Source organism: Triticum dicoccoides, chromosome 4B (genome assembly GCF_002162155.2).
Source record: "Triticum dicoccoides isolate Atlit2015 ecotype Zavitan chromosome 4B, WEW_v2.0, whole genome shotgun sequence".
Classification (NCBI taxonomy): domain Eukaryota; kingdom Viridiplantae; phylum Streptophyta; class Magnoliopsida; order Poales; family Poaceae; genus Triticum; species Triticum dicoccoides.
Genome location: NC_041387.1, coordinates 51,049,047 through 51,059,096, shown reverse-complemented (window position 1 = coordinate 51,059,096; position 10,050 = coordinate 51,049,047). Strand labels below are relative to the sequence as shown.

At 49.2% G+C, this 10,050-nt stretch overlaps 1 protein-coding gene across 1 annotated transcript; it reads right to left on the bottom strand.

The window, feature by feature from the left end:
* Positions 1 to 1,938: 1,938 nt before the first annotated feature.
* On the bottom strand, positions 1,939 to 6,012 carry LOC119294931 (growth-regulating factor 6-like). Its single transcript, XM_037573226.1, has 4 exons — positions 5,322 to 6,012; positions 4,280 to 4,492; positions 3,767 to 4,127; positions 1,939 to 3,164 (listed from the first exon to the last, which is right to left on the bottom strand). Exons 1-4 carry the CDS (start codon positions 5,704 to 5,706, stop codon positions 2,288 to 2,290), a joined length of 1,836 nt encoding a protein of 611 aa, XP_037429123.1. The 5' UTR covers positions 5,707 to 6,012; the 3' UTR covers positions 1,939 to 2,287.
* Between the last annotated feature and the right edge of the window lie 4,038 nt (positions 6,013 to 10,050).

Here is a 10,050-nt window from a genome sequence, read left to right as displayed (position 1 = left end):
GAGATAGGGGATGCCCTTTATCGCCTTTTATTTGATTTAGTTGTTCATGCCCTTTAAATGGCATGTAAAAGGATCCTTGGGAGAATTTGTGGATAATGGGGTTAATACCCTGCAATTTGTAGAAGACACAAGTTTTATTTTACAAGATGGTGAAAGTAGTGCTACAAAATTTTATTTTATTTTAGAAGACGATGACACAAATTTTATTTTACGATATTTGAACAAATATTTGTTTAACTTTAAATTTCCATAAAAGTGAATTATGCATGTGTTGTGCATGTTGAGAAAATTGACTTATATCAGGGGTTTTTTTTCTTTGTGAGCCAAGATACCCATGTCTATACCTGGCCAAACCTCGGGCCGGGCCGGGCTTCGGGCCGGGCCTAGCCAAGCCCGACACAAAAAACCCAGGCCCGGGCCCGGCCCGGCCCGGCCATCGGGCCTGTGTTTCTGGGCCCGAGCCCTGCCCGAACACCTAAAAGCCCGTCGGGCTTCGACCCGGCCCGGCCCGACCTTCAATAAACTGCAAAAATGACGGGCCCGGGCCCGGCCCGGCCCGGCCTTCGGGCTCAAAAACTAGGCCCGAGCCCGGCCCGGGGGCAGCGCCGGGCCGGGCTTCCCATGGCCAGGACTACCCATGTCTAATGTAAGAATTAGGAATACATATTGGAAGTGAATTGAAGATAAAATTGAGGAACGATGTGGATGTTGGCAAGGAAGACTACTGAACATAACTAACAGAGTTACCCTAGTTCAAGCTTGTTTAACTAATAATCCTGGATGTTGGCAAGGGAGACTACTGAACGTAACTCGCAGAGTTACCCTAGTGCAAGCTTGTTTAACTAATAATCCTCTCTTCATGATATATTTATGTCTAGTACCTGTTGGGGGGTTAGAAAAAGAGCTTTTTTTAGAGCTAGAATTGTGCGGCAAGATGATGAAGATAAAAACCAATATCATTTAATGAATTGGAAAGCTTGTTGTAAGCCTAAATATCAAGGTGGGTTGGGTATTCTGAATTTGGAACTAACAAACGAGGCACTTCTAACCAGATGGTTCTGGAAGCTAGAAACCAAACCTGGCATGTGGCATGATGTGCCCTTAAATAAATATGTGAAGAACAAATGCATCTTTGGAATTATCTAACAAAATGCATCTCTGGAATTAAACCTAAAGTTGGAGATTTACCCTTTTTTTAGTACTCTAAAAAACAATGATGTTTTTTTATCAATATTACAAAAAAGTGATTGGAAATGGAAAAAAGTCCTGATTTTGGGAGGACTCTTGGGTTGGGATAATGAACCACTAAAAATCTCCTATGTTGTACTCCCTCAGTCCCCTAATATAAGAGAGTTTTTTACACTATAGTAGTGCCAAAAATACTCTTATATTATAGGACGGAGGGAGTAGTATGCAATTGTAGTTTTAATCATAATATACCAGTGTTTGAAGCTATTGAGAAAGGCAGGGATGGTTTTACCTTCGAAAGAACTTTCTTTGGGAAACTCTGGAGCTATGAAATAGTCGATGAAGTGGAAATGCCCGCCCGCGTGCACCGGCGACGAGATTTGGCCGGAATCGAGCTCGGGAGAACATGACGCAGGCTGCAAGGGAAGAGGTTGGATCTGAAATTTCCCTCAGAGGGTGCCGTAAAAAAAGTAGCTCCTCCCATAGATATGAAGAAAATGGGTTGCGGTTTGGAGGATCCCACAAAAAAGAAATCGGGACAGCCGGATTTTGGGGATCTATTCGGACCGGGTATACAGGCCCCGTCTCACAAACCGGCAGTTATTTTGCCGAATGGCCCGGTTTACGGGATCTGCTAGTGATGCTCCTACTAAGGAATTCGCAGCGACAGTTCCTGGAGATGCTTGTTTAGTGTAATCCCCGCTAATTTGGTACTCCCTCCGTTTCAAAATGAATGACTCAACTATTATGTCATCGCAACATTAATTGGACATTATCACATTATGCAACAACGTAGCACTACCAAATCCATCCACACACACACACACACACAAAACGTCAATACCCAGCGAAGTCTAAAGGTTACAGAGAAAAAGGTAACAAAAAGAACTCAACATCCCGAAGCAGAGAAGACAACAACAGATTAGTCTCAAATGGCAAACTACAACGTAAAATGCTTCTGGATACGATGATGTCGATATGTAACAAGGTCCGTGAAGAAGAAGACTTGCCCAAGTTCGTTCGTTCGTTGCCACAGGAGTGACAACCGGCCTGGGCCTTCTCGTTGCAGCTGCCATGGTCAGAACTCGGAAGAAGCAGCTCACGTGAGGCGGATGCTGGGGTGATTCACGACGATGGAGCCGAGATCATCCCGCGGGTTACCATCATACACGCCGTGGTACTCCTGCCTGGGGCTGCTGCCGGTGCTGCTCGACACCGACCCGAAGGCGGTCCTCTGCAGGACCCCCACCGGGGACGACTCCAGCGGGCTCGAGTCCCAGGCGTCCGTCATGAGGTTCAGCGACGCCGACAGGTAGTTCTTGGCCTCCATGTTGCCGCCATTGTTCTTGTTCAGGGCCTCCCCCAGCGGCCCGCCCATGGACGAGTCGCGGAACATGGGCATCCAGTTCGCCTCCCCCTCGTCCTTCGCCGCCGCCGCCGTCGCCGCGATGCTGAGGCCGATGGGGCTGTACTCGCGGCTCAGCTTGAGGGGCGACAGCATGAGCTTCTCGTGGATCGGGGACGTGGAGGCCGACGACAGGTCGGGGGACGCCATTGGAGCGGCGGACACCGAGAGCTGGGTCCTCTGATGTGCTTGCATGTCCTCGGCGTCCGGCCATGAGAGACCTCCTCCTCCCTGCCCCTGCTGCGAGGGCGTCCTCGGCCAGTCCGCGAAGTGCTGCAGGGAGAGCGAGCTCTGCTGCTCGTTGGAGAGCGCTCGCTGCGAGTGCGAGGTGAGCAGGTTGACGTTCTCCAGGGAGCTGTGAGGGGAGCTCATCAGCGAGTCGGATGAAACCAGCCCGTAGTCCGGCCTTGAGCTCGTCACCTCGAAAGGATTGTGATTGTGATGCTCCTTTGAGAACGGGAACATGCTGCCCGTGTTGGTGTTCCTCGCGCTCATGGAGGTCAGCATCGAGAGGGTGTCGGAGTCCTGCACTTGCTCGCACTCGTGTTGCTGCTGCTTGCTCACCATTTCCCTGAAGAAGATTGATCAACATGTGCTTGGTTAGTACTGTACAGCATGGTACATATGACAGTTGGCATTTCAGGGCTAGTGAACATCATGAACAGAAGGAGACACTGATTGAGCTGGTAAAAGTAGATAAAACCATGAAAACCGAGAACACCGACTAACTCAAGCACATCACACTATAGCACTACTGCCAGAGTTCTGTTGAGCATGTTGCATCCCACCAAACTAGAACAGCTGGGGCTACTGGAAATGGTGATCCACAAGAAACAAAGCAGTTCGAGCCTTAATAAACTGAGGAAAGCGAATCGACAAAGGGCTCCCGACTACTCAATATCACTGAAAAATTTAAGCATAGTGGTGTTAAAATGTTTTCCTTCGGCAAAGCATGATGCGAGCTACTTCAAATGAGCAGAACCAAAATGGGCTTACATTTCTAATGATTTAGTGACTATAAACAACAAAGAAAAATCTATTGAAGATATCGCAGCAGCAGTTATAGTCTACCTACTATGCAAATACTGCATCACCTGTCCTGTTCTGAACTGAAGCACTCGAAACTGCTAGGAAAAAGGACAATAGGACATGGTTGCATGATGATGAGCGTACCTGTTATATTGCAGTGAACAAGGATCAATGGTGTTCGCGGCGTAGTTCTTCAACGGCTGCTGCTCGTGGCAGATGGCGGCGGCGCCGGCGGTAGCTCCGCCGCCGCCCCCGGTGGCGAGAGCACCGGGCTGGGCAGCAGCCGCCGCCACCGTCGCAGGCATCGCTTTCGCGGCATGGCCAGGCTGGCCTTCCACATGCTTTCTTGAACGATGGCGTCCCCGGTTCATATGCCGCTCGCAGTACTTCTGGTCGGCGACGGCGTCCCTGGAGCACCGCCACTTCTTGCCGTCCGTCCGGCGGCACCGCCCGGGCTCCAGGTCCGCGCTCCCGGAGTAGCCCAGCTGGAAAGGCCCCCACCCCACTGCAAAGCAAAGCACACATCCACAACCCAACGCAATCATCCAAAGATCAGTAAAGTCGGAATCCAATCCATCAATCAAACACTAACTTTTATCATGGCAATGGTGAATGGAGCTTTTATCCTCTTTCTTGGCTGGGCCGAGGGTGGCTTACATGTGGAGGAGCCAAAGTAGGCGGACGGGTAGAGCGAGGTGACGCTCCGGCGGATGGGGACGAGCAGGTTGTGAGGCACGGCGATGTTGGCCGCCAGGTACTTGTAGATCAGGGCCTGGTGCTCCAGCTCCATCCACTGCGACGGCGTGAAGGGCCCCCTCACCCTGGCCATGGCGTTCTGGATGCTGGCGCTCAAGCTCACCGAGCTCAACCCTGGCACCCATGATAACAATACAACAAGCAGATGAGCAACAAGGCAGGCAGTGCAAGACAAGAAGGCAAATCCAAAACAAATAAATGTGTAGTACTTTCTCGACAGGGGCAAGCAAGCAAGAGGCGGGAGGAAATCTGAGGCAGGGCGGCAGCCAAGATCAGAAAACCAATACCAGATGAGATAGAAGCACACACAAGATTTGAATCTTTCTTGAATCTTTGATCCAAAGCAACAACCTCGATCTGAGAGTGTGCTGCTTTGCTTGAATCTTTCCTGGGTGAGGAAAATGTGGGCTATTGGCGGCGTGGTGCCAAAGATCACACCTTTTTTGCAATCCATTTCGATCTTTCCTTCTTTAGGGAGGAGTATTATTTTACAAAAGGGGGTGACAAAAAGGAATCCGCACGATCGCGCCGTTGAGGACAAAGAAGAGTTCGTGGATGTCACCAGAAAGTGGCGGAGAAACTTGTCCAGGCAAATTTCAAGAATGATCCCAATAAAAAGCCTATTAAAATAGTAGTAACAAAAACGGTGCTCTCCTTTTCTGTTCTTTTCTACAGATGATGTGAACTCTTTCTGGTCACTGATCCAATCAAGGGAATCCAGAAAAAATTGAAGAAGATAGAATAAAAAGAACTTGTGATGATGATAAGCCTCCGAATCTAGGCGAAAATAGTAAAGAAGCGCCGTGTGAAAAGATATTTTAGTCGAGAATGAATCAATATCACAAACACTCCAAACTCTGAATCCCAGAGAAGGCAGAAACTCTGAATCAAACTAGTTCAGAAGAAGTAGCAAGCTTTGAAATACAGAGAAGCAAGGGTCCACCTGAGCAAGAAGCGGGCGTGCCGTAGTAGAGCGGCAGCGCGGCCTGAGCGGCGGCGGCGGCGGCGGAGGAGGGGCAGGAGGGCGGCTGCGAGGAGGAGAAGCTGAGCATCTTCTCCCGGCCGTGCCCGGGGCTGCAGGTGCCGAGCAGGTAGGGTGCCGCCGCCTTGACGGCCTCGGACACGGCGTCGCTGTCCCCGGACGCGGCCGAGGCCGCGACCCGGGCCTGCTTGGCGGGCGGCCTGCCGCTGCCCCAGCCGTGCTCGTCGGCCTCCGCCGCCGCCGCATTGCCCCTCCCGTGCTTGAGCAGCCTAGATCCGAGCATGCCCAGGTCCCCGCCGCCCACCCCCGCGTCCGCGGCCGCCATCAGCACGCCGCCCAGGTCCATGGCTCTCCCTCTCCCTCTCGCGGCTCGCTGCTAGTGCTGGCGGTGGTGAGTGCGGTCATGGGGCTGGGGACAACGGGGAGGAGGAGGCATCTCTCTTCTCTTGTGGCTGTGGCACGGTGGGGGTGGGGGTGAGGGTGGGTGGTGGCTGGCTGGTTGCTGGGAGGGAGGGACGGAGGGAGTCCTGTTGCTGTTTGTTGGCTGCTCCTGGGTTTTACGGACGGACGGGCGGCGAGGCGAGGACGGGTGGTTGGTTGCGGTGGCCGGCTTGCGCTGGGGAAACCAGGCTGGTTTTCCTTTTGGGGGCAGAGACGGACGGGGACAGGAGAGTGGAGTGGGGTGTCAACACTGGGGAATAAATAGGCCTCCAATTAATTTCTTCCCCCTCTCTCTTTTCACTTTTTTTACCGCCACCCCAAACACAGCAATATTGATGGCGCGCGGCGTAGAGTAGCACAAGGCTTTTGCTATTTGCTCCCCGATGGGTATGTTTTCACCATCCAACCACGTGAAATGTTACAAGTACTGAAAAAAAATCTAATTTTATTTGCTCCCGGATGGGTATGTTTTCACCATCCAACCACGTGAAATGTTACAAGTACTGAAAAAAAATCTAATTTTATTAGGGTGTAGTAACAATCTACGCCGAGACAAAACAGTTTAGCAACAGCACAAAAGGCAAAACACGTGCTGCAGTGCTATCAGGATCAGCTAGCATCGCCATTTTGTTTTCCAGCTTGTCTATTTTTCTTTTTCTTGCGAGGATGGATACTAGCATGCACGAGAAAATTGACGGCACTAGGCACGTACGTACCGGTAGTAGCAACGTACAGTAGCGGCCGTGAATGAGGCTACATTTGATTGATACCGCCTACAGTGTACACACACAGTGATAGCAGTGACACGATTAGGGCTCATTATTGGCGCCCGATACAGGCTCTGATAGGTGCGTTTGCTTGCTGCGCTGCTTCGGCCACTCATTTGGCATTCAGAATTAGTACTAGCAGTAGTAGTAAGCGAGGTGTCCTGGTTCTAAGATAGTCCCTCCTATAGACCATACTGTAGATGACACTCCGATGGTAGTATCTATATCTAATATTGTGCACATGCACCACCGGAGTGCATATCGTGGCCGGGATACGGATATCATCAATCATGTTACGCGAGCAGACCATCGAAACCCAACTCTGATTAGACCTCTTCCATTGCCGTCATCGTCCACGATACCCACTGTACCTGCACCTAAACGTCCTGTATGCTGTGGCCTGTGGCTCTAAGCCTGCACTTTTTGTGTTGGTTTTTTAGGGCGTGGATGGATGCAACAGCGACGCACGGGCGCCCGCTTTTTGCCCACAGCTTGCTTCCGGTGTTTTGTACGTGGAGTAAATGGAAGCCGTGAACTTTTTACTTTATCTTTAGATGAAGGTTTACCCTTTTTGTTCGCCGTGAGGATAATGTCTCTACCCTTTTTCTTTTACCGGTGTTTTTTACGGGTTACTCCGCCAAATGTTTTGGGGTCAACTCGACTGGCAAGTCATGGTTTGTAGGTGGGAACAGCTGTGCCCCTGTTGAGCTTATTTTATGATCGTTGTAGAAATTATAGCCATGAAAATAGTCAAAAGTGGCTAAACACCTTCTAAAGTAGAGAAAATCTCACTGTAGAAGCATGATTATTAGGCAACCCAAAGTACGCCCTCCAATCCTTTTTGGTTTGTGTAATGTAAGTTTTGTTGAAAGTCAAAGTATCTCTATTTTGATCAAACTTGTAGAAAAAAGGTATTAACATTCACAATGCAAAATCAATACGATTAGGTTATATATATTTGTTATTGTGGATGGTTGATATTTTTAATATAAATTATGTATTTGCCCGTGCATTGCTACGGGGTATAAATATTAATGTGAGTGTGTAAATAAATGTTTAGTGATTTACCTTATGTTTCAAAGATAAGTTTGGTTAGTAAACTAAAGTGAAATTGATTCAGAAGGTAAGTAAATGAGGTAGAAAATTTATTTTTATTGCGAATAAAGTAAATGGGGTAATTGATTATGGGAAGGTTGAACAAAGTGATGATGGGAACAAAGGTGAAACGGGAACCTTGCATTCTTTTCAAGTAGTAGAGATTTAAAAAAAACATTGCAATTTTTTGACTTGACATAAATCTAAGTACGCGGAGTACTAAGCAACCTGGATGCTGGGTGCGCATGCAGTGGGTTAGTTTCACCCTTGGCGCAAAATAGACCAACGAGATGCCCGGGGACTAATGATAAACCGAAACGATCACTTGTGCATGGAGAGAAATGAATGATGTAGGCATATTTCGGAATCACACGTTCCGTGTGTTGCCTCCACGAATCAATGGCCGACAAGTGTAAGAGTAGCGTCGTTTTTACCGCGAGGAGAGGTAAACGAACGCACGAACAAACCACGCGAAATCCGGGCACATGACATAATCATCACACTTGAGGCGCTACATTCCAAAATAATTAGTCGTGCAAACATACGCCAGTTGTTCCAAGTGCACCCTACTATAAGTACAGTATATGTCCTAGCTTAAAGAAAAGCATCAAGTAGCAATCCGGAGCACGGAGGCCTCACGTGCCGCCCCCGCGACCGCCACGAGCGCCCGGGATTAATCAAACCCTGGCCTAATCTAATGTAGCCTAGCCTTGTCTCGAGCTCCTTTGGGCGTGCCGGCCGGCCGGTCGTGATCTCGGTCAAAGAAGCTCTTAGAAAGATTCCTCCAGCGAGCGAGCGAGCAAGGGGGGCCTTTGCCGGATTATATTTAGATCGGTGAGATGGGGGAGTATTTTATTTAGGGTTAATGACTTTAAGGTTACGCATAGGCATAGCGGTGGTGTAGATAGATCAGTCCGGGTGGCTTTTGTGTAGGAGAAATACAGTAGCATCGACTCCCATCTATGACTATCTATGAATCTATCTATCGTGTTTGGCACAAATCTGGGAGGGATAGGTTCGATCCTGCCGTGGAGGGATCGATCGGATCGGATGCGTGAGGCTGCTGGGTTGGGTGACTAGCCTAGGGGGAGAGCATAGCGCCATAGCGGTGCGGCGTTGTCACGCGCGCGGAGGACCGCGGAGCGTGCAGCCGAGGGTGTTCATGCTTGCTTGGACCCCCCACAACATCACCGTTTGTTCCACTTTGCGTCCAGACCGATCTCCACTCTTCTTCTGCCGTGGCCGGCCGGACACCCAATCATCCGACCCATCCCCCAAACTTTTCCATCTCGCGGGTCCGATCCATTTGTACGTAGTACCACAAGTAAAAATGTGAACCGTGCAACGTTACATTTCCATATCTGTAAATGAGGCGATGGAAGCGAAGGGTCATAACTCACGGGTAGCATCGACGTCTAGGGTGCCGAGTGTAGAGTACGCAGCACAGGGAGCGATTTGGACCTCTTGCGATTCAAGGCAACGCTTCCGCCATCAGGCCGGCCGGCCTCCTTAAAGTCGCGCTCAGCTCGTGCCATGCTCCCCTCCCTTTCATGGGAAAATCATAGGGGCAGGGAGGAGGAGTACGTTTCATGGAAGGGATGCATGCCCTGCGTCCCCATCCTGCATGCCCATCTCCTTTTCATCCACCTTTCTCTTCCCGGTGAAAATGCTGGAAATGTCCCGGACGTACCGGCAGCAGCGCCCAGCACGTGCTGCAGAGGCTGGGAGGTGGGAGCCATGCGTGCAACTGCTGCACCACAGTTTCAAGACCCTGGGCATGGCTCAGCTCATTTTACGAAATTTTGCGGGAAAACCTCACGCAGGTCACAAATGATCACATTATTTATTAAAGAAGTTCAGATTGAGTGTATACATATAATACCTACACACCTTAGTTTTTTCGACTAACAATATTACTTTTCACAATTACAACGTGAAAATGGGTTTGTAGTCACTCTGTTCAGACTAGTTCTTTTTTTTTGTCAAACCCCTCTTATTGCTAGTGTTTGGAACTTTGGATTAGTTCGACGTTGATCTAAGTAGCTACTTCCTCTGGTCCAAATTAATCAACGCATCTTTAGAACAATTTTAAATTAATTGTGCCCATGTTCTGCATTAATTTGGACCGAAGGGAGTACAATGCAACCTACAAACGCTAACAATATTTTCAATGTAACTAAACGAAAAGACTTGGGCGTGGCCACAATAAACCACTAGAGATGATACCCCTTGTGTTACTATGAAAATCAGTTACAATGTTTTCCAATAAGATTCAGTTATACAGAACATGGCCACAATTATGAAGAATCGTTGAGTCATAAAACAGTCAAAATCAATCTTTTTAGCCATGACTTTTTATTGATCAACACATTGTACTGCAACAGGCC